This window comes from Epinephelus moara, chromosome 21, assembly GCF_006386435.1.
Source record: "Epinephelus moara isolate mb chromosome 21, YSFRI_EMoa_1.0, whole genome shotgun sequence".
Lineage (NCBI taxonomy): Eukaryota > Metazoa > Chordata > Actinopteri > Perciformes > Serranidae > Epinephelus > Epinephelus moara.
Genome location: NC_065526.1, coordinates 19,124,301 through 19,149,270, shown reverse-complemented (window position 1 = coordinate 19,149,270; position 24,970 = coordinate 19,124,301). Strand labels below are relative to the sequence as shown.

The following is a 24,970-nucleotide window of genomic DNA, read 5'->3' as shown; positions in this document are numbered from 1 at the left end:
GTGATGTAGGCAACTTATAGCTTGCCTTTTTGTTGTTGTTCCTTTTTTTGTGGGGTTTTTTGACATTCAAAAAATGGAAACAAGGAAAATGGAGAGTCGAGTGTATTTGGAGAGTATTAGGGTAAGAGAACATGAAAAGGCGAAAGCCAATTTTGGGACATTTATAATGTGTAACCCCTCAGATTTAATAAAATGGAAAAGTATGATTCAAGAAGTAAAGTTCATGGAGAAAGTGACTCACAAAGAGAGGAATAGGGAAGATGTGGCTCATAGAAATGTGGCTCATAGAAGATGAGAAACTGTAACTATACTGTCATTGTATTTAATGTATAAAAATGTGTACAGTGTATAAGCTATTAGAACTTGTTAGTTATTATCTTCTACTACTAGTTAGCCCACTTTTGTTCCCCCTTTTTTCCTGTATGGTTATTAAACTGTTAATGTATTGGCTTTTTATATCTTTCATATTTTTATCTATTTATTTTCCCTTTGACACCGACCGAAATGTTTTTTGTAATGGGTTGTAAACTAAAAAGCAGATAAGCTGTATGAAAAAGTAAAATTGTGACATATTCGACTGTTCTTTTAATTTGAAAGCTAAAACCGGAACTCCTTTTTTCTAGCTAAACATTACCGAGCAGTCCGTCTTCTCCGCTTCCTCCTGACTCTGCTGCTTTTCACTGAGCTACATCGGCCGAGCCAAGCTTCCAACGTAACTACATGCCAGATGATGCACTGAGGGTGGTTTGCGATAAAGACCACCCGCTATGCAGTGCTGGTGCTCGGTGCAGGGCCTGTAGCGATCTGTTTGTCAGGACACACCGAGAGCAGATATCAGGAAGCTGAAGAAAAGAGAACTGTGAGAGCAGACAGACAGGAGGCCACGGTTCCCCCTCACACACACACACACATCACCACGGCCTTGATGGTGATGTATGCAAGGAAACCAACAAGAGTCAGCGATGGGTAAATCAAGCACAAGCCATGACATTTTAAAAGTTAATCATAGGGTTTGCCTGTTTTTTTAAATTTCTCGTTCGGTTAATAATGTTTGCCTGCAGCCGTTAGCTATCAGTGCTACAAGCTAACCTTCAGTTAGCTTTGGGTTCCGGATGTTTCCCTTAGCTTATCGACTAACGTAACGTTAGCTAATTATCACGGTAATTCAAACCGTGCGTTTATAGGCCACATTTAATGTTTTAAACACGGTGGGTTATTTTCTACAGGTGACACAGTAAGCTAACAGCTGTTGCTAAGGTGGCAAACCAAGCTAACTTAGCTAACGGCAGCTAATTAACGCTAGCTAACGTTAAATATGTTCCAGTAAGTGTGTTGCTAAGCTAAGAAAATCACCATAACCGTTAAAATGCTAACGGTCTAAGTAAACTGTGTGTTCTGTGTGTTTCCACAGGTGCAACGACAGAAGGGATTCGCAATCCTATCAGGTATGAGAGTCATCTGTCAGTACGTTACACTAACGCAGCTAATCACGGTGTAGTTTTAGCTAATAAAATATTCATATACATATTATAGAGATGAGGCAACCGCACTCAAACTTAACATTAACATTTTCAAGTCTGGCGTGAGTCAAGTCTCACTTACCTAACCACATTGAACCCCCCAATTAAATTGTCATTTGATAACACAGCCTAACAAAATTAAGCCCTGAAGTGTTCATTTATGTTAATCTATGTGGCTATCACATCACCTTTCACAGGAAGTACAGCTGTGACAGTATGGGCAATGTTCTTGTGAACCATGGCAAAGACTGCTCTGAAAGGTCCAGTGTATAATATGTAGGGTAATATACTGTAGTGGCGTTTAACAGTTAGGACTGCAGATTGCAGCTAGCTGGAACTAATAGTTAGGATTCCTTCAGTGTTCATCGTTCAGGGTTTTTTTTTTCCAGGAGCTGAATTATCCACAGACATCTCCTGCTTTCCAAAACAAACTAACTAGGTGATTGAAACTGCTAAAATTACTGAATAAAGCAGCTTCATGTCACAATTCAGTGTTTCTCTGACACTGTTTGGCCTGTAGCAGACGGCCCACTTCCCCTGAACCAGCAAATGTAGGCTAATCTTACTTCTAATCCAGATGTTCAGAAGGTTTTTACAGCGAGCTAAATTATCCATCAGGGTCTCTTCCTCTTCAAAACAAACTAGGGATGCACGATAATATTGGCATGTTAACAGTCTCGGCCAATATAGGCTTTAAAAATCAACATTTCTCAAGTGACTCTGGCGTGAACAAAACATACTTATTATATCATATTCCATTCCCTGTCAATATATTCCCCTAAATCCTACACACTGGACCTTTGAAGGGAAACTTTGGTATTATTAAACCTGGACACTGTTTTTCCATGTTTTTGTGTCTGAAGTGGGTAGTAGGGACGATGCTTCAGCAGCAGTGAAACAGGCTGCAATGTAATCCCTACGGGCAATCATGCACTGTCAGTTTATGTTCATTAAAACTGTTTGTTTTTGCCCCTGACATGCTCAGATTGTTATTACAAAAGTCTGACAAAGTTATGAAAAAGACTCTACAGAGAAATAAAAAGTTTTCGTTTTACCTTTCCCTGATCTGGTCTGTTTGTTACTGCATCTGGTCTTGTTCTGAAATAATGCAGACTTTTCCACATTGTCTAAATCATTTAAATATTCAGCCATGACACTGAAAATCTTCAAACAACGTTAAGTTTCCTGTACTCCAACACAACACACTCTTCCCGACACTCTTCTCTCCAACTCTCGCTAATGTTGCTCCTGGTGTTTTTCCTGCAACAAGTCACCTCTCATGAGATTTCAGACTGAGACTTCTCCTTGAGCAAGACTTAGTTAGACACAGTAACAAACAGACTGAATCAAGCGAAAGAGAAACATTTCTTTTCTCTGTAGGGATCCTTTCCGTAATGTTGTCATACACTTCTAATAACAATCTGAGCCTGTCAGTGGCAAAAGCAAACACTTCAGTGGATTAAACTGACAATGCACAGTTGCCCTCAGGGATTTCATTGCGGTGTGTTTCTCCGCAGTGGCTGCAGCGATTTGTTTCAGTACTGGACCCATTAAAAAATTGTCTCCATTAGTCACTTAAATACAAATATATGGGAAAATAGGGTCTAGGTAGAAATATAGCAAAGTTTCATGTGTTTTTTTTTTTTTTTGATGTAGCATCAGGCTTGCCAAGGTAGGACAAATCATCAAATCAGTATTGCCACAAACTGATGTCACCAACCTTTAGATGGCTTCCTGTTGGCTACATTTAAGAAAGGCAGAGAACCTTGGTTTTACACTCATATTTTAATATATATTACAGGCACACACATATGATACTCATTTGAACAATGTTAGAAAAAGGTGGCAAATCTACCCATCCCAACTAGTCTCTCTGTCATGCTTTATCCAATCCAGACCCATAAATCTCAGCCAAAGAGCCAGTCCAGCAGCCTTCACCGCTATGACAAGGTGCGCGATGGCTCATCAGACCCCACACCCCCTTACAAGATGCTGCGACGCTCAGACGAAAGTCCTGTCAGCAGACACGGAGATACTGGAGGACATGGCAAGGCAAAAACCTCTCATGCAGTTAGAGGAAAAAATGGTAAGCCTTTATGTGGTGGTCTTACACATGCATGCAAGCTTTATCTTAAAGGGTAGTATTTCTTACGTGGCAGTTGCAGCTGTCACTAAGATTCAGTCCTCTACGGAACACTGGTATTTTCTGGTACTTGATAAATGGCTTTGTTACAGGGACCAGCGGCTCTCCTCAGGAGAACACCCACAACAACAGCTCCCACCATGGCTCCGACTCGCATGCGACTCAGAGCAAGCCTGCAGACAGGGTAAGATGTTGTCCAGTGTTATCTGATGATATACCCTCAGCATTTCCTGTAGAAATTGCTGTCACGCTACTTTGGAGCATGGCATGTGGGACATTATGTTGAGGCATCTCTCTGTCTCTCTGCGCAGACGTTTTTGTCCCAACAACGCATGATTGAAACATTTGTGTAACAGACTGTCTCTATACAGATGATCTGATTTGGAATTTAGACTTCCTTGTTAAAGTATTAAATTATCTAATTGTTGATGTACTGAAACAATAAGGCAAGATACTCAATATTTAACATTGTCTGTTTTGACACTGGTTTATCATGTGTATACACGGCATGGCTTCTATAAGCAAGTGACTAATGTGTAATGCCAGGGGGCAGGTTTTTCCTCATTTGTTCACCTTTTGCCTCCGTCATGAGAGAGATGAGAGGAAAATAAATCGACAGAGGGGCACAGGAAGAGACTAAGAGACACAGGTGCTTTATAGTTCAGGTTTAGCAAGATTAAGTTATTAAAGATTATGTTTTGCTAATGTAGGCCTACTGATAATTATGCCAACCTTCTCTCCTCTGCTCTACTTTGAGGTTCACAACCCCAGAATGGTTTTATTCGCCATGAGTGGTTGCAAAAAGAATTGTCCACCATTTGTGGACATGCAGTCGTCAGATACTGCTCTGTTTGTGTTTATTGACTCATCACCTCTCTGTCATCTTAAAAAATCGGAGTATCAGGTCACACATAACATTAATGAACTGTAACAGACGTGAGCACTAAGTGACAGCAGTGTTGACGATGTAGGATAAATTGAAGAGAATTCAAATCTGTACATACTAGGGCTGCAACTAAAGATTGTTTTCATTATTGATTAATCCAATCTGCAATCCTAACCACAATATGCCCCTAAAGTTTCCCACCGGCCAAGCTGACTTTTTCCAAATGATATGGTATGTTTAATATGACCAACAGTCCAAAAATCTATAGCCCAGTTCAGACTAGGGATGCACTGAATATTCGGTAACCGAATATATTCGACCGAATATTGCAAAAAAAAACACATTCGGTATTCGGTGGAATAAGTTAAAAGCAAGGCCGAATAATAGCGGCGTCTTTTGATAACGCAATCAAACAGCGTGCCGTGACCGGCGGAGTAAAATGTCGGCAGTGTGGCGATCCACCTGTCACCGCACTTGGATTTGCGACTAAAATAGTTTTGAGCGAGCAAAATAGGCTTAAATCAGCACACTGTGCGAGCAGCCTACAGATTTCAACCAGCAGCAGAAAAGAAAGGCGAATCCCATCGGTTGTGGGTTGAACGGGGGTCACAGACAGTAATATATTCCTGCCAAATACGGCGGCCATCGGCTTACCGGCGACGGAGAAGTCGGCTCCAATAATATCCTCTTCTTGGCGTCATGACTGCCCAGAAGTACCTGAACAGCCGAGCCAGCCGAACACAGGTATGTGATGTGTCAGAGGAGAAACGAGCCGTTCACGGCCCACAAACCTCACCGCACTTTAGGGACTGTTCTTTACTTATGAAGGGACTGTCAGGGGAGGAGGGTGGCTGGTTGATTCTTATTTTATTTATTTATTTTATTTTGATCCCCCCTATGATAATCATTGATTGATGCTGTTTTTGAAGTATGAATAAGTCAATAAGTAATTTATTCCATTGAAATATCATTGATGTATTATAGAAAATTGATTTATCTTTTCATAAATGACAAAAGGCACATCTGCCTCATTTTCACTGTGGTATCATGATACTACTCAGAACCATGATATTTTCATTGGTATCGCACAGTGGGTCCCAATATTGGTACCCTGACAACACTAATCTGGAGGGGGTTCATCTGCAAAAACTAATGAAAAACTAAACCATAATATTCGGTATTTGGTACTCGGTATTCGGCCACAAATTTTCATTTCGGTGCATCCCTAGTTCAGACCAAAGATCTGTGACGAGATGAGTTGAAACAGGCAACTCCTTGCGATGCCTTGTTCTAAATGTTCTAAAAAATGTGCCGGTTCACACCAATGCAACTAGATGAGATTGTGTATCATCTATATGCAACAACTCTCTGTACATCTGTTCTGCTTTACAGCTTTTCAGGTTTATTTTGTGGCTGAGTATAATTTGTAGCTTCTTAAAATATGAATGAGGATAGCGATAGTGAGATACTGGCTACAGCTGCATTTGTAGTAGTGAAAAATGTAAGCAAAACGAGCATCAGATGGGCTGTATTCATAATAAATGTGCCTCAGTAATATAAAAAACCAGCGCCAATGAATCTGTCAATGAGAATGTGTGTTGGGGGGGCATAAGCACACACAGCGAGCAGCAGCAGCACCAGCAACCCACTGTCCGACACCTGCACACCGTGAGGATGGAAACAGAGGGCTTAGCCAGAACGGAGCACCTGCCGAACCAAACTAACATGCAGTCTGTGGTGATTTTGACTTGACCAGCGGACTTCACTACAAGCTGATTGGCTGTAGAAACGTGTGACATGCTTTATATTCTAAAACCAGCCATCAGTGATTTGACCGGCGAAGGTACAGGTGACACCATCAGCCGGCGCGAGTTGAGCTCAGACTGGCCAGTTCACATCGCTGCAACTTTTCTCTGCAACGTTCAAAAATAGTTTTGTCTCTTCGGGAATCATCACATTCTCACATTTAAGAAGCATGAAACCAGCAGACATTTGGCTTCTTTGCTTAAAAGAAAAATACTGAAATGATTGTTTGAATGTCAAAATAGGTACCAGTTGATTTCTTGTCAATTGACTAATCGATTAATCGACTAATTGTTGCAGCTCTAACACACACAAATCTTACAGGCTTATTACGCAGGCATTGTCGGTTAACGTTTGTAAGCAGTGTTGCCGGTGAAAGTGAAAGCCAACCCCAGATTCACTCAAATTATGGAACAAGCTACGTCCACTCTGCATATTCCCCCACTGTATTTGCATTTTTTTCAGTGTTGTGTCTCTTGGATGTGTGTTACTTACAGTGGCACCTGGTCACTGCCATATTACAAATCCCTGACCTCACCTGAACGTTGTACCCAGGAACATCCTGAACACACAGGCAGAAGAGTCTCTGCAGATAAACACACCACCACACACCCCTAGTGGGTCCAAATGATGATTGAGAGAGATTACTTTAGCACGAGGCTACATGTTGTTTTGTAGGAAAATCCTGCATAGTATACCTTCAAACTGCAATTAAAACCCTTTTTTGTGGCAGTGGGAAATGTCCAATCACATCTGTTTTTGTTTGTAGTAATACCAAGACCCTGCTATAATCTACAGTTACTGTTCACATCTATCTTAATTAAAGTCATCTAACCATTTTTCTCATGAGAAAGCATTAAACATTATGTAATGTTGTGTTATTGTGGCTCCAGCATCCTCTGCAAAATCAGTCAGTTTTGAAGTCTGTACATTTGTTAATAGGAAAAGAAACAGGATGAGGCAAAGTGCATTGTCTTCCTGGAATTGTTGTAATGACGGGAACTGTCGGTATATACGTGATCATGAATATTAAACAAACCAGCAGCTCCTTTCCAGACTGAAAATCCATTATCCATTCCTGAGGGTGGAAGAAAGGGATGCTTATATACCAAAGGAAAATGGATGGAACATGGACTTGCGTATACTTAAATCGTCTTTCCCGCTAACTACTTTCCAAACTGTACTGTAGTGTTTTGGGTTTATAAACGTGTTGTTGCAAACATCTTTTGCTTCCATGCAGTATGAAAATTTAAAGGAACAGTTCACCCCCAAACCTGTAGTGTTATTTATCAATCTTAATTATTTTGGTGTGAGTTGCAGAGTGTTGGAGATATCAGCCGTAGAGATGTCTACCTTCTCTCCAATATAATGGAACTAGATGGCACTCAGCTTGTGGTGCTCAAAGCGCTAAAAAAGTACATTTGAAAAACTCAACATCAGTGTCTCTTTCCAGAAATCATGACCTGGTTACTCAAGATAATCCACAGACCTTGTTGTGAGCAGTTTCATGTAGGAACTATTTTCTTTCTACCGAACTACACCTGCAGGCTGTCTCCTCGTAGAAGGAAGCGTGCATCTACTCATGGATGAGAGGATTGTGCTCATGACAGCATGAGATGTAAACATAATGGCGTCCTCAACTGCTGAGCTGTAGCGTTAGCTAGCTCAGTGCTGCTAGGTGAGCTAGCAGGAGATGAACGCTCCTTTCTGCGCAGTGCTGCAGTTGGTGGGTGTAGTTTAGTAGAAAGAAAATAGTTCATACATGAAAACGCTCACAACAAGGTATCTTGAGTAACTGGGTCATGTTTTCTGAAAAGAGACATTGCTGTCGAGTTTATAGAAAATGTATTTTTGCGCTTTGAGCCCTACAAGTCAATAGCTAGCTAGTTCAATTATATAGACCTTTTTTCACAGCAGACATTTTGACTTGTCGTAGCTGGAAAAGCACAGGTGGCTCAGTTCCATTAAGTGTCCAAGTCCAGTACCAGGACCTCCCCTAAGTGGAATGCAGCTCTTATTAATACACCTGGGCCTTTCCTACTGTGACATGTCAAAATGTCTGCTGTGAAAAAGGTCTATTGGAGAAAAGGAAGACATGTTTACGGCCGACAGTCTAGACTGATAAATAGCACTACAGGCAAGAGAAAAATATGACTTTTTGATTTGTGGGTGAGCTGTCCCTTTAAGACTTCACAATTGCATTACATATTTACTCCATCAAAAGTCTACTGTCAGCTTACATCCGTTTCAGTAGTCCTCTTTAACTTGTCTTAATTTCCCTTGGTCTCTATAACATCTCCTGTCTTGTGTGTCTCAGCACCAGGACCCAGCAGATGACTGGACAGAACACATCAGCTCCTCTGGGAAGAAGTACTACTACAACTGTAGAACTGAGGTCTCCCAGTGGGAGAAGCCCAAGGACCTGCTGGAGAGGCAAGCCCACCTAAAACAGTATTACAGTATATGCACACTGAGACCAAATTCAATTTTTAACCTGAAACAGTAATCGAGATTCTCATTCTCATGCAGAGTCATACGTTACAAGATCACACAGTGCACCAGTATTAACAGAATATCATTAGCTCAGGGTACAGAGACTAACTGCAGCCTGCATCTTACATTCGGCATCATTGCTCTCTGCTTATTCTGCTTCAGGGAACAACGACAGAAAGACTCAGTCAAGATGGCGGCGAACAGTTTCCCCAGAGACATGGACTACAGACAAGAGGCCTTGCAGGACAAAGCCTCAACAAGTAAGTGCAGCAAAATCCTAAAACCTAATCATGTGGCTCAAGTTGATACACAGTCGTCCTTTCTAACATTGTGGCTCGCTTTAGTTGATCACTCTCTGGTGCATAAATTTTCATTTACAAATATTGTGCTCATTAAACGCTTTGTTGTCCTGCTCTGCTCGTCTCCACAGAGACCACATCAGGGGACCAGTCCACAGCATCCAACTCCGGCCATTCCTCCTCTTCCTCTTCTTCTCAGAGCCTGAACTCTGCTCCCGGTGCTTTAGGCTCCACCCCCTGCACCATGTCCTCCTCCTCTTCATCCTCTTCAGGGCAGGTGGTGCCTCAGTCTGTCCAGTCTCCGTCACCAGCACTGCTGCAGGACCCAGCCCTCCTGCATCAGCTCCTCCCAGCGCTGCAGGCCACTCTGCAGATGAACAACGGCAGCATGGACATGGCTAAACTCAACGAGGGTGAGGACACAAATGATCAAAGAAACACAACATGTCACTTTCATACAACTGTCTTCCATAGCATATCCTGTACAGGCCGAATCACCCTAACGTCACGCTAACAGCAACAATCACAACCAGGTAGACAACTGGCAATTGACTTGTTTATTGCTGTTGCATGTGCAGTGTCTCAATTTAAACAGATGTTTTTGACCCAAATAAGTTTCCCAAATAAAGAGAGAAGGTTGTGGTGCTGTAACTATTAAAAATTGTCTAACATACTGCAGAAGATTCTTAAACACAGTCTTCATCCTGTTAGCATCACCAGTACTAACAAAACTAAGTCACTGACTGACCTGCTTTACAGTTTAACAGCAACTTGGCCACAGGAATCCCACTCTTTGTAAATCTTTAATGTTTACAAAATCAGCATCAGTATAATCAGTAGTTTTTGTCTCTGTTTTGACTCACGTTAACCTTAATTTAGAAACAGAGTGTTAGCTCGACAGTCTCAGTGCTCGACGCTAGTTAGATATCCTGACTTTATTCTAACTAATGCAACACCAACAGCCTTTCAAAAGTTTCTGTGTCCCACAGTTGGGTCATGAGGTGCAGGCTGCCAGGGTTTCCCAGCTTCTGACACTGTAAAGGCAGATTTAAACTTGTGATTCAGCTCTATGCAAACCCTACGCCGTTGTGAGCATTTATATTTGTGCGGTGGTGTGTCTGTGTCACTCTGCATTTACACCTCCAAAACACTAGTCAGCGGTGGAGGGTTCTGTGAAGTGCTGTAAAGTTGAGTTGATTCAAAACACACCCAAAACACACTATAACTCTCAGCATTCACAGACAAAGCACTTGTCTTTATCTGGACACATTTTCCCCACAAATACAACATGCTACATTGTATAAATTAGCCTAGCAGCTAGCAGACTTTTCCTCTTCTCATATGAAGCCAGGGACAACAGCAACATTTAACAAATGGAACGTTACACAATTTGGCTCCATTACAACTCACAAGATTCACCGACAAAACAACTTCTTATACTAAACATGTTTTCCAACAAATATTCTTGCCTAAATTTGAGTACTTATGTCAATTCTGGTACAATGAGAGCAAGTCTACAAGAGTCAAATTCCTTGTATGTGTACACATGTACTAGGCAAATAAAGCTGATTCTGATATAACATGCTAACATTATTAGCACAAGCCTATGACATTTTACATTGTATAAATTAGCCTAGCAACGAGCTGAGATTTCCTCTGCCCATATGAAGCCAGGATAAATCACACACAAGACTTAAAATTCTGTTTTTGTGGAGGCTTTATTGTCTTCACAATTTATTGTGTGTTATATGTGAAATTAAAGCAAATAAAAGCTTTGTTTCCACTGAGGGAAATGGTTTCAGCTTACAGATATAGACAGGAGGTCTGTGTCGCCGTGACGTGGAGTTATATTTCTGGGGAGGTCCATGTCAGGCTACGGCATCGATTCAAATTCACTATACTTCAAAATAAAGTAGGTTTTTTTCAAACTTGACACGCTTGCGAGCCACTTGTGGTCGATTCAGAATGGGCTCGGGATGCACTTTTGGACTGGGACCCACCATTTGGGAACCACTGCCCTAAGAGCTGTATTGGCCCAATAGAAAACGTTATGAAAGTCTGTTTGAGAAAGTGTGGTTCATATTATTTTCAAGGATGAGACAGTTCTTGTAAAATGGAATGAGTAGCAGTATAACACCGGTTCCTTAAGAGAGTGTTGTAGCGTTAATGTTGCTAAGCTAATGGGCATTTTCAGGTCATTTTTATAGTGAGTTTTAGCATTTAGGAGTCTCAAAGGCTTGTGTAATGTGTTTTGCTGCCACGAAGGAAATAAATTGGTGACGAGCTAAAAAAAAATAAGTGCAGAGTATCTTCTGATGTCTTTTGGGCAGAAACGGACTGTAGATTGAATCATCTGTCAAGCAGCCAAGAATTACCGCTGTCACAGATGATGAGGAGCCCAAAAAGATAAATGCTAACTGCTGGAGAAAATAATTTTTGATGGCTTGTAAAAGTCTGACAGGAGACGGAGTATGTGACTGATTTTCTGAGAGAAAATGCTTCGTGGATGAGGGCTCTGATGGATTAAGAGTTATTTCAGAGAAACTTGACACGACTAGTGTACAAGTCTGTCGTATTTTCAGAAAGTCTTTTTTCCAAAAGCCAGTGATGGGGAAAAAAAACATAGCTCGTCTTATATTTGGATCAATAAAGTAGTCTGGGGGCAACATTGCTGCGTGAGTGGCAAAATATGTCAATATCCTTCCATCCCTTATTTGTGTGTTTTGATCCTGTTATTACTGAGTGACTGCTGTTACTAATCTGTGTGTCCACGTGTCATTTATGATGAATTTCTTGCTGTTCTGTGTGAATGTGACAAACATGTGTACTTGCTGTTCAATAGTTGTTTGCTGGTGAAATGATACACGAACCGGATTAATCCTTTCACCGATTTGTTTCTTCTCTCAACTGTGTTTTCTGACTTAACCATGCGTGTTTGTGCACTCACCTGTTGTGTGTCCTTGCTCACTCACCTGTGTGTATGTGTGTGTGTGTGTGTGTGTGTGTGTGTGTGTGTGTGTACATTTCCTCTTTCCTCCCTCCAGTCTTGGCAGCTGCTGTCACCCAAGCTTCCTTGCGGTCTGTGCTTCATAAGCTCCTCACTGCTGGACCTGCTTTCAACGTCACTGCTCTGCTCTCAGCTGCTCAGCACTCCAACCAAGGTACGGCCTCCTCGCTGTTTCTCACCATCTGCTACACAAACTAATTTCCCCCTTTTTTTTTTTCTTTTTTTTTTTTGTTAAGGATCCTGTCCTCTCTGTCCCCACAAATCAGTTTTTATAAATGCAGTGTAAGACACAACTTTATGTTGACCTTTAGTCAGTGATCATCTTCATTTTATACTAGTTAAGTGTTTGTCGCTTCAGTCTGGAGGGGCAGTTTTCATTGATTTGATTTCATTGTAGAGCTTTTTCTCTGTTTGTCAGTTCACAAATAAGACAAGAATTAGCTAGCTGTCAAGTTCAGTGGTCCCTCTGCATTGTCCCCCGCTGCTGTGGACTGCTTTGTTGTGGAGAGGGTGGGCAGTATTTCCAGGGATGGACCTCCAGCCAGCAGTTGTAGCGGCTTGAATTCAGGCTGGTGGCCAGCAGCCACACGTGGTCTCACCTGTGTAACAGCAGCAAAAGAAAGTTTGCTGATCCAGTGCAGAGTCAGTGACTAGATTAATGTTCCCGGAGCTGCTGAGTTTCTGTCTGAGATGGAAGGAAAAACTGTGATTCAAGGCTCTAGCTAACGTTAGCTACATAAATAAAGTTGAAACTGCAGCCTCGAGCCTTTTGCTCTGGTTAGCACAAGGCAAAGCTATTAGCAAATATTTCGTTTCTCTAAAATGCTTTGCTGATATTGACACTTGTTTTATTTTTTTAAGTGTCAGACTCTCTTTCTTTATCATTCTGTCTTCTTTTTTGGGTTGCTTTGCAGTGCAGACAGTTGTTGCAAATACTTGAGAAGCAACTTTGTCCACCATTGAATCGGGCTTTCACCGAAGGGACATGAACATGCATCAGCATTTGTAGAACAGCCAATAGGAACGCCCTCTCTCTTGCGTCATAAGCTAAATTTTATAAAGCATGAAAACTGAGCCAAGAGGAGGTGCAGAAATCTGTTTTGTTTTTTTTTGTTTTTTTCAGACCACTTGAGTTACAAAATGCCAAAAGGTTATTGTTTACTTTAGCCCAGTGATGCCAAAGTAAAAGTGCCTACCCCAGCTTTAAGAGCTTTTCAGATTGCTATTTGGAAAAACAAAGGATGTCCTCTCATGTATTCCAATGAGCCTCCTCTGCTGAAACAGGGGATGTGTTTCAAAGCAATCACAACAAGTGTGCCTGAGAAAGTTGACACAAGTTTTCTTGTCTGAACTGAAAGCCCTGTTCCATGACTGGCGTTTTAATTTGCTTGTTGTCTAACTGTTTGCTGCCTTGTTGCTTAACAGATTATTCATACGTGCTGTTCTTCACTCCAAACAATGAAATTACTGCAGGCTCTGGGTTTTCACTGCAAAGGGCTAACTTTCTGTATCTGTGTAGGATGACTGAATCAAAAGGAAAACAGGGTAATAAATGTCTTTTCCTCCTTCAGCCCAGCACTCCAGTCAGTCCCCCGTCTCCCTGACGTCCGATGCATCGTCACCGCGGCCGTACGTCTCACCGCGGAACGGCACACCCCAGAGCAACCAGAAATCCCTCCTGGGCGTGCACCCTGGCAGCATCACCTCGTCACAGACAAGGGTGAGTCGCAGGACTTTAAGTAACAGAACAGTCCAGTTCTCTTCTCTACTTTGTTGTGACTGCCCTCGTCCATTACATCGTTTCTTCCTGCTTCTCCACCGCACCTCTCTTTTTGTTGTAATTTCTTTCTGTCCTGTCGTCTGTTCTTCCCTCTTCAGGGCAGCATGTCTTCAGGTAAACCGGGATCGGTCCCCCTGTCTCAGACGGCAGAGAAGCGTCCCGAGGACCCCAGAACTCTCCAGCAGAGAAGGTAGAGGTCACTTTTAGACACCATTTTGTTTGTGAGGCATGGAGGTAAAACAGGAAAAATAAAAACCAGAACACAGAACTAAAAGGACACTAATTACAAAAAAACTTTTTACAAACATTCAATGGAAACGTGTCCTAAACATTTTTCATAGGAATCATTTGATTGGTAGAAAGTAGCTCCAAAGCATGCTGTTTGAATGTCTATTATTTAGAGTGATGTTATCTGGAAAGACATGAACAATAAGGAGAGAATCCAGCAGTATGTTGTGTTTTTGACATACTTGGACATATAGGGCCTCAGTTGGACTTATCATGGCAGTTAAGTGCCTTATTCACTGGTGAGGTCACCCAAATTTAATCAAAATATGATGAGCAATGTTTGGGTTATTCCGAGATGATACAGAATGGGTACAAGAAAACGTCACAGACTGAATAATTTGCAGCATCTGTAACCGATACGCCCAAACATCAGTATTCCAACAGCTGGATTTTATTTGCACCATCTGAACTCCGGTAATCAGTTGTCTCGCTCCACCAGCCAGGAGATTCTGTGCACGGGATCAAACATATCCGGTGCTGCATTGCCCCACATCCCTTCCGGCAGCACAAGCCAAACCCAGGCCGACACCCCCGGCTCCTTCACGCCCACCCTGGTGACTCATTTTGATGAGAGCCTCATCAGACATATCCAAGGATGGCCTTCAGAGAACACTGAGAAACAGGTGATGTCCACCACACAGATTTTTATCTTACAGAGCAATGAAGTGCTTAGTTACCTCTGTGTTTTTTATAGCTGTAGCATCATTACGGAGTCACAGAAGCAGCACAGCTTCATAAGGCTTCTGGAACAAATGCAGACTTTTTAGAAAATGTCATCACAAGATCCACTTGGTGTTTCCAAAGCCTTTAGACTCATCTTGTGACTTTTCTCAGCTGTTGCAATAATCCATCATAGCTTAATCATCTCCACTGACAACTGAGCAGCTCTGTTTGCAGAGGAAGGCCAACAGTTTGTGGTTGAAAGCTTTGGAAAGGCCAAGCAAGTGGTCCTTGTGACTATCATTTTTCAGTGAAATTTGTTCCTATGGTCAAGTAGAAAAACCTGTTAGCTCATATTTTGTTTAAGTTTGACTCTATCTGCATTCTTTTTTGGGGTTTTCAAATGGAAACTTAGCCGTTAGCAAAAAGGGAGGGAAAATGGAATTTATGAGGTACTTATCATAGTCAGTGTATTACTCTACTATTGCTCTCTTCAAAGCCACATAACAAAAACTGAAATTTTACCTTACAGAACGCAGGTGTTGCTGGTCTACCACTGCCTTGATCGGTTGGTTTGTTTGTGTTATTGTGTAACATTCAGATGTCCAAAGCAGTACGCTGCTTAGCCTCTGCACCAGTTAGGGGTAATGGGAGAGATCAATAATGCACACTTGAGTTTTGTGTTTTTTAATTTATGTATTTATTGTTGAGTTTGTGTTTTGTACTGTCTCTTGTGCATTTTAATTGAGTTTTATGTATTTTAAAGACCCATCTAGGGACGGGCACTGCAAATTAGCTTAGGCTATATATGCTGTATTTATGGCACAGACTTGTTGCTATACAAATAAATATTAAATAAATTCTCAAAGGTCTGGCTCAGTCACAAAGAGGCACATTACACAGGCAAGGGGTTTTATCCATAGTAGTGCTGGGCATGGGTACTTGATACCTGCTTTCCTCAAGGCGAACTGTTACTTCAACATCATCCCGTTTAGCATGAGCTAACAGCAGCAGCAGCTAACATCCAACACTGAGCTGGTTAATGTCTCAACAAACTGACACTGGAACAGCTCGACACTATTGTTAAACCCGTTTATAGACATTAGGTAACGCTAGCAGTGTGATGCTAACAGTTAGCCCTGTCACTGTGTGCGTGCTGCTGGGCAGACGCTCACAATTGTCAGCGGTGCTGCGCTCACACTCCCACACCAGCTACAACCCATAAAAGTTGTGGTGCAGGGAAGTCGAGGGCGATGTATTCAACAGAGTTTGCAGTTCAGCGTGCCGAAAGGCCACCAAAATGTTGAAAAGTATGGCTATACTATGCGCCACTCCATTCACATTATGGGTGTAAAATGAGGTACTCTGTTGGTTATACTTTCAGGGTCCTGGTATTAGTACTGGTATCGTACTTTTTTAAATGATACTCAGCCCCATTGTGTAGAAACATCATCATGCAGAAACCTACATCAGGTCATGTGTGAAATCATTTTTAGAACAGCTTGGGAAAACAGCATTTTGACACTAGAACATGCATACTCTGGCCAGAATTTGTATGTTTGCCCTAAACCTAAAAAAAAAATCCCTTTGAGTCAGTCACAAAATCTAAGTAAGATGACGTTTTTTTAATGCTATTTTTTGGCGCTTTTGCCCTCATTAAAAGGACAGCTGTAGAGCGACACGAAAGGTGAGAGAGAGAGGGAGGATAACACGCAGCAAAGGGCCATGGGTCAGAATTGGACCCGGGCCACTGCAAAGGACTCAGCCTATATGGGGCGCACACTCTACCAGCTAGAGGTCGCCCCAGTAAGCTGATGTTGAGCCTTATTGTATTGATGAATGTTGTGTTTGTGAATATCAGTAGCCATGACTTGACACTAAACACTTGTCCCTCTCTGTCAGGCGGCTCGATTGCATGAAGACATCCACAACATGGGCAGCTTGTACATGTCTGAGATCTGCACAGAGATGAAAAACCTGCGCTCCCTGGTCAGAGTGTGTGAAATCCAGGCCACACTGAGGGAACAGAGGTGAGGCACACGGTACATTTAGCATCGACATTAGCTGTTAAGGACATTCACATCACACGTTCACGTACTCATGTTCTCCTCAACCACAGAATCCTATTTCTGAGGCAGCAGAGCAAAGAGCTGGACAAGCTGAAGAACCAGAACTCCTACATGGTGTGAGGACCCGACCAGAAGAGAAAGGATTAGATGGATTGAAAAAGAGGAATAGACATGGACAGCGAGCTGCTCCAGCCTGTTTATTCTCCATACCAGAGCAACTGAGAAAAACTGTTAACAAACCAGACGGCGGCTGACACGGTGAAGCTCCATCACCCTGATCATGTCTTTTTTTCTTTCCTTTTTTAAAACATTTCTTTTTCCAGTGTCCACCACACGAATTGAAAGGTGAAACTGACCGAGTTCACCGAGCCGGACACTTTAACCAGTGGACACAGAGGACCTGAGGCTCTTTTCAAACAGCACATTTTCGGACTGTGAACCTTGGATTGTGTGTATCGTATTGGGTTAACTTGTTTTCTGGTGTGTTTTTGATGTGTAGTGGTCAGGAAAAGATTACAATTCATTCTTGGGAAATAAACTAAAACAAAAACCATCTCATAATAATTGGTGCGACACAGTTCTGGGCGTTCGCTCTCCAATCTTCTGAAATGGACTCGCATTGAAATGTATGGATTCAATGGCAGTGATGTTACTAATGTTATTTTTTAATTCACTATACCTGTCCGTGGTTTCGCCATCCCAGCGTGTCTTCGAGCTGGTTGGTTTTACATGTCATGAGATTAGTAAAGACCTTTCGGCCAGACCTTCCTGAAAATACATAAATGTGCTTCAGTTATATTGTCCCAGTTGACGGGGATCTGCGTTATGGTTCCAGGGGTGCAGATCCACTGGGAATCAAACACACTCCAGATGTTTCAAAGCCATTTTGAAAAAAAAAAAAAATCCTACATTATTGGACCTAGGTTGGCTGCTAGTACATATGAGGGTTGCATTAATCTGTAGCCCAGCTGGCTGTTTTCTTACCCCTTCCGCTATCTGTCTTTTTTCTTTTGTATAATTGTTATTTTGTTTTCTCCCAAATCAGATTGGGGAAATATTTCATTCCTTTTGTGCAGCTTAGCAAGAGATTGTGTAAAAAAATAGAAAAGCGACTGAATTTACAGTCACGTTAAGCTAAATTATTGTTGCACACGATCGATTACGTCCGTGTCGTCCTAACAGAAAACATCAATGGAAAAAGGAAAAGGAAACTTAAATGTTTTGTTCAGCTGTCATGGCTGCAGCCCTTTTATTAACTGACTCGAGCCATGTTTGGCTCCTTTATTTTTGTTTTTTTAAGGGTTCATTCATGATGAGAGGGTATACTTTTTATATGAACATCACATTAAATTGCAGTCGTTCACCTCCACACCCAGAAAGAAACTTCCTTTTGTCTCTCGCCTGTTCTTTTCCTTGTCCTTGAATAGTTTCCACCAGATCTGATGTGCACACTTTTTTGGGGGGTGGGGGTGGGGCGGGGGGGTTGGGGGCTTTGTATTCCATAAAATATGAGAATAAAATATTATACCACACCTTCTGTTTGGTTTTTACTCCACTGTTCAGCTGTTCTAGAGTCTCAATAAGTGTGTGTGTGTATGTGTGTGTGTGTGTACTTGCTACGTAGTGGGGACCAAAATACGATTTTTACTAACAGAATGAGGACATTTCAGCCCATCCTCATTCCTTCAAAGGCCTGTTTGAGGGATGAGACTTGGTTTTAAGGTTCGGGTTAGAATTTGGTTAAAGTTAAGGTCCGGGGTGGGGTTAGGCAGTTAGTTGTGGTGGTTCAGGTTAGGAAAAGGGGTTAGGGAATGCATTTTGTGTGAGGGTCCTCAAAATGATAGAAGTACAGGGATGTGTGTGCTGTATGCCTTGAGTAAATTTACTGATGAATTATGCATTTTGTAATTTTGCTAAATTAAAGTTTGTAATTATGCAGCCAGAGGAGGGTTAGGCAGACGGCTTTGGGAAATGTATGTGCGATGGGATCAGATCATGCACCCTGTCAATGACTTGTCAGGTGTAGGTGTCTCCATGGTCGTACGTATACACCGGTGGCACATTAAAAATTTATATATATATATATATATATATATATTATTTGTATATATTTGTGGAGTGTTTCCAGGGAGTGTAGTTCTATCTCTGTCCACAGGATGGTGACAGTGAGCAATCTTAACCTTGAATCTGGTTTTGCTTATGTGTGCATTATTGCTCTCGGCTCTATCAGATTAAAAACCTATTACTGTGCATGTCACATGTAAAATGTAGCCTAAACACAACAGAAGGCTGGATAAAATCATAATCGAGTTGACCTGTGTGATTATTGTGGACCAGCTCTGAGGAAATTGTGAAGGTAAATCACCATGAAACTTAAACATTTATCAGTTATTGCCGAGCCTTTTATCCTTTTACCAATAGTCAGGCTCTGTTAGCAGGATGTACACGTGCTGGAGTTCACTGATAAGAGTTCGACCTCAGTGGGCCACTTTATGTGATACAAGCATGATGTTTGTCCACCAGACAATACACTCATATAGATACACAGATGGTCGATGATAACTAGAAAATGCATTTCCTGCTGAAAATGCACGTGAATGCTGACTGCTGAAATAAATTCTAATGAATTGCTGAAAATGCTGAAGTTGTCTGAAAGATCTTAAAGCTCAAATGCATTGCTCTGCACTGCTAAAAGACCTGGAAAAAGAAAAGCTGGGAGTTGACAGGACTTTTCTAAAAGGGCTGAAAGAAGAGACGCTTTGTTTTAATATCAGACATTTGAACTTGCATCGCTGAACACTTTGGAACAAACCAAAGCATTTCCCTATGGAGTGGGGAACTGAAATGTATTTACCTGAAAAGAAGGGCGCTGAACGACATTGTATTGGAATATTAATGTATAATATAGTATAAATTTTTCACACTACAGCCTCAACAGTGATGACATACATTTTATTTTAACATTTTTATATCTTAAGTATTAGTGTTAAACATGGTATGCACATTTCATTTCCACTTTATTTCATTTATTGTTTTACATTGACAATTTATTTCATACACTTATTCATACTTCTTATAATTCGACATTCTTTACATCGGAGCAACTGTAACTAATCATAATTTCCCCTCAGTGATCAATTAAGTATTTCTGATTCTGATTAGTATACATGTTTAATAGTTCAAATTCTTGTAACCTGTTTCGAGGTTAAATTAATTCTGCAGCTGAAAGTATGAAGAAACTGTAGAACTTCAAAGTGGAGTATTAAACAAGATTTTTCCCATTTAATTTCATGTAGGAAAGTTGTTGAAAAAACTTAATATTCAAAAAAGTATACATTTTAGAATAAGCTGAATAAAAGCATAAATGTACTTAAAGAACTGAGCTTTTTTTTTTTTAATCTATATGGTTTCTATAGCCAAAGTATGCAGGTAGTACATGTCTGGAAAACGCACAAAATTGAAAAATAAAGATTTGACCAACAGTGTGAATGCTGCTGTGTTTCAAGTGATTACGTTACCAAAACTCAACATCTCATATTTGTTAGTTTAAAAATTTATTTAGAATTTAAAATAAAAAAATAAAATCCAAATAATTTTTAGAGATCTCTGTGTGAAACAGGTTGTGTTTCTTCTTTTGTCCTGATTTGTTATATTTTTAATGATGCTCATATGACAGATGACAGATCCACTCACGGCCTGTGTCCAGATCATAAGAAACATGTACTGCAGTCACTGCAGTTTAGTTCGAGTTAGTTGTGAAACTGTCTTAGAGGTTGAATGCAGACTTGTTGAAATTTCATTTCAGTCATACAAAACAATAAAACAATTAGAAGAATTTAATCAACTGACAGGTAACAACAATAGCAAAACAACAACAATATCTCTGAAAATGTAGGTTTAAACAAGCAAGTGGTTATCCTTTTAAATATGAGCCTATTTGCATAAATTTTATAAGAGAAATCTGAACATTGGATGAAGTCTGGTTTGAAATTCTTGTTTCATTTGTGTTGACTAGGGATGCACGATAATGGATTTTTAGCAGATATCCGATATGCCGATATATAACAACTCATTTGACAGATAACCAATACTGATATTGATGTATCCACTTTTTCCCCCAGTTAAGTGAACATCAAGTCTCCTTGTAGTGGAATTAACATCGTATTATGCATGCATACTCCTATGGTGACGGCCCACCAGCTGATGGAGACATGAAATAAAATGCTTTTCAGTGCATGTTCATTTTAAAGCCGATACTGGCCGATACAGATGAGGTATTATTATCGAGCATCCCTAATGTTAACATATTAGAGTCAAAGGTTTTTACAGTCATTCCATAAATCAGAAAATACGGTCAACAGCCATGCAAAAAAAATACAATTTTTGCCACATTTTAATAAGTAAAGTGTTACGTGAATCAGGTTCTAAATTATATATGAACAAACCGCTCTGTAAAATCATATAGATAGGAATTAAACTGGAAAGTGTGGTGTAAGTAAGTGCTCAGAGTATTAGAAAAACTCAGTTTGAGGAAACGGCTTTTCCAGCACGCAAGAGGACGGAAGAAATGTGAGGAGGACAAGTCGTAGGGTTGCCAGGTCCACCTATTAGCCACGACTTTGGGCTTGTTTTTTTGTTTAAAGCTTACAAATACTGGTAGTAGGTTGCAGTTTTTTGGGCTTGTTTCTAAAGTGGAGTTGCTTATTTGGGCTTGCTCTCTAAACATCGCCTTTCTCTATATACTGTATATCCGTCACTACTTTTGGGCTTGTTTACATAGCCCTGGTTGCTTGTTTCTCTCCCAAGATCTGGCAACACTGACAAGCCAGCAAGCAACAACAGCAATGGCGCCGTCCACAGGATCACGGGGAGCGCGTTGTGTTTGGACCCAGGCCCTGGAGGCAGATCTGATTTAACACTGGAAAGAATATCCATGCTTTTACGATGTGTCGTCACTGCGTTATCTGGGGCTCTGTCAACGAGGGCTCGATGGAGAAATCTTGTGGTGTGCACGCACAGGTTGTAACGCAGTTGGCGAGACTCCCGATGACAGAAACACACGTCGCCAGCTATGAACACTCAAAAGATGACGATAGTCTCCACGACGCAAAATCAGGGTGAAAATCGTGTAATGTGAACTAGCCTTTAGGTGTCATACTTAAGGAGCAAACTTAAGGTACTTTGTACCAGCCCTTGACATTTCAAGCCGTATGCCGTTGGTCAGTGTTGGGCTGTTGGTGAGCGTCTGCTGGCCAAGTTTTTGCGGTGTGTCCCACACCTTTGGCATTAGTTGGCCCTTGTCTGCTTTTTGTGGGGCAATTCAGCATGTTGAATGGCGTTGGAGATGGCGGGGCTCTTCAGTGAGGGATATCACTCTGACAGCCAGTGTAGCTCAACACGTGAGAAGAGAAACAGAAGTGAGGAAAGTAAACAAAAAGCTAAAGTCAAGAGGGCGTGAAATATGTTATATCAGGTAATATTATTTTTTTATTATTTTTTTAATCCATTGAGCTCTTTAGCAGAAACGGTTCGCAATTGTTTGCGCTATTGTTCACTAGCACACGATAAATATACTTTGTTCTTTGAACATCAGATTGTATTGTTAATGTGCTAACTGGCTAACTAGCATCTTAAATCCATCCTGTACTGTTGGTCTTACCGTTTCCTTTTTTAATAATGAATACAGACTAACTGCTATCACCTGCAGCTATGGAGAGTTATTTCCTCTTATGTGCCAGTTGGCCGTTGGCTGTAGTCTTTGCGGTGCGGTGCAACAGTCGGCCGCTGCTAGTTCTTTGATGTTGGTTTGGTGTGTCTGGGCCTTTACTCACATCAAGACAATTATTTGTAGTTTTCATTTTTGACTCATTTTTTTCTGCTGTACTTATTAACTTTTTTCTTCCATTAATGTCCTGCTTATATCTGTTTCCTGTTGTTTTGTCACACAGACCTTCAGTGGTAATATCTTCAGTGGGACTTTGTCCACTGTGCTAATGTATGGGAACAGCCTCTCAGTGAAAGTGTGTTTTAGGTCGTGTATGTGTGTGCTAGTATCAGGATCAGAGAACAACAGCTCTCCTCTGTTCCAGTCCAGTTTCACTCTGATCCTCTGGAGCTTCCTCTGCACTCGGAGAGGAGTAAATAGACCTGGTAGTGACCGTGCCGAGTATTCACCTTTGTAGAACCACATTTCCCATGATCCAGACTGTTTCTGGGGCTTCTTCCGGAAAGACTCTGCTAATACACCCACTGACCAGGAGGTATTGTCTCCAACTTCGATATCCCAGCTGTGAGTCCCTGAGTTAAAGCCCTCAGAGCCGAGGACAGTGACATAATCCTCAAGTCTTTCTGGATTATCAGGAAGCTGCTGTCTCTGTCCGTGTTGCACACTGGTCAGTTCCTCAGACAGGATGAGTTTCCGATGAGTAGTGTTTGGGTCCAGAATCACAGGAGTGTAGGAGACCAAGTCCTTCATCTTGCTCCAGATGATGAAAGTCAGGTTGCCCAGGTGTTTGGCCTCGTCTATCAGAGCTCCTGAGAGCAGCTGCGGATTATCTAGTGGGAGGCGCTGCTGGACTCTGTCCACTGCAGCCTTGTAGTTCTGTAGGAATGAGATGTCTTCAGCTCTCAGCTCCTCCTCTGTGGCTCTCACTGTGTCTGAAAGAGCCGCTATCTCTCTGGTTAGAGCCTCCATCTTCTCCTTCATCATCTGACTCTTCTGCTCCTCTTCCTCCCTCAGTGCAGCCATCCTGGCCTCCTCTTCCTCTTCTAGAAACTGGTGGAGCTTCTTGAACTGCTCCTTAATCTGCCTCTCTGTGTGTTGCGCCTGGACTTTCATGTGATATGCTGTTCGATTAAACTTCACTTGAACTTGCTGAAAAGTCTTTAACTTCTCCTTTAAGGGCTCCAGAGTTTTCTGAAGTTTCCCCTTGTGTTCTCGTGCAGCTTCATCGATGGGTTTGAATCTGTGGTTGGTGTGTTTTTCTGAAACCCTGCAGACGACACACACTGGCTGTTGATGTTCCAGACAGAAGAGTTTGAGTTTCTCAGAGTGCAGACTGCAGAGAGCCTCTGAGGCTCTCCGGTCTCCCTCCTGTAAGAAGGCCTCACACAGGTTCTTTAATACCAGACTAACAGGCGGGCAGTCCTTTGAAGATCTTCTCTTACAAAATGGACACTCATGTATTGGTTTCTCTCTCCACCAGTCCTGCAGACAGCCTTTACAGAAGCTGTGGCTACATGACAGAACGACAGGATCTCTAAAGACATCGTGACAGATCGGACAGCAGAGATCCTCCTCTGATCTGGAAGCCATTTTATGTCTGAGTGAGACTAAAAACACAGCAGAGAGTTACTTTTACTTTGAGTCTTTGAGCGTTTTACAATCAGCAGCAGGTTGTAGTTGAAATATTTCACCACTTCACTCGTCCGTCCTGTAACTGTCCACCCTCGGTTGAAGTCACAGCTTAGTAATGTAGGTAAATCTTACCCTCTGTCCACCGGAGTGTCTCTTATCAGTGACAACTAAATAGAAACAAACCTGTTTCCTGGGTTGTCTCAGATGATGTAATGTAAGAGGTGGAGCTTTGTCTGGCACCATGTGTCATGTGCTCAGTTTTATTACAGGGAATGCTGATTCAAGAGCATTCACACCAATAAAACACAACTGCTGACTGACAAGACAAAAGTATCATTTAAAAAAACAAAAAAACATTGAAAATAGTGAGCTCAAAATATCAAACTACAGTATTTTACCCAGAGTGGTGTATTAAGCATGACATTGAACTTGGCCTTTTAGTTAGAACACCTCAGCAGCTTTTCCTGCTTGCACAGCTCCACAGTGAGCCTCTTGCTTTGTCCCCTCTCTGAACATAGGTCAGCTCACACTCTTGGCAAATTTTCAGAGAAGTCATACCTATACCTCTACGCCACATACTGTAAAATACTTGGGGGGTTTTCCAGCTGCAGCTGTTTTGTCGATGGCTATATTAAAATACTCTTGTTAAACTTGAGAAAGAGACA

General features: G+C 41.5%; 2 protein-coding genes across 3 annotated transcripts; one reads left to right on the top strand and one right to left on the bottom strand.

The window, feature by feature from the left end:
• The first annotated feature begins 625 nt into the window (after positions 1 to 625).
• LOC126382629 (WW domain-containing adapter protein with coiled-coil-like) lies at positions 626 to 18,405 on the top strand. Of its 2 annotated transcripts, XM_050032610.1 has the most exons (13): positions 627 to 966; positions 1,412 to 1,445; positions 3,417 to 3,606; positions 3,756 to 3,847; positions 8,670 to 8,785; positions 9,008 to 9,105; positions 9,276 to 9,557; positions 12,189 to 12,305; positions 13,723 to 13,871; positions 14,030 to 14,121; positions 14,659 to 14,842; positions 16,782 to 16,909; positions 16,999 to 18,405. In XM_050032610.1, the coding sequence occupies exons 1-13, from the start codon at positions 926 to 928 to the stop codon at positions 17,066 to 17,068; spliced, it is 1,593 nt and encodes a 530-aa protein (XP_049888567.1). In that variant the 5' UTR covers positions 627 to 925; the 3' UTR covers positions 17,069 to 18,405. The 2 variants fall into 2 exon arrangements, with proteins under 2 accessions (XP_049888568.1, XP_049888567.1); XM_050032611.1 differs by lacking the exon at positions 12,189 to 12,305 and having other exon boundaries at positions 626 to 966.
• Positions 18,406 to 19,985: 1,580 nt separating this feature from the next.
• On the bottom strand, positions 19,986 to 24,452 carry LOC126382630 (nuclear factor 7, brain-like). Its single transcript, XM_050032612.1, has one exon. It carries the CDS (start codon positions 24,261 to 24,263, stop codon positions 22,836 to 22,838), a length of 1,428 nt encoding a protein of 475 aa, XP_049888569.1. The 5' UTR covers positions 24,264 to 24,452; the 3' UTR covers positions 19,986 to 22,835.
• Positions 24,453 to 24,970: the final 518 nt, after the last annotated feature.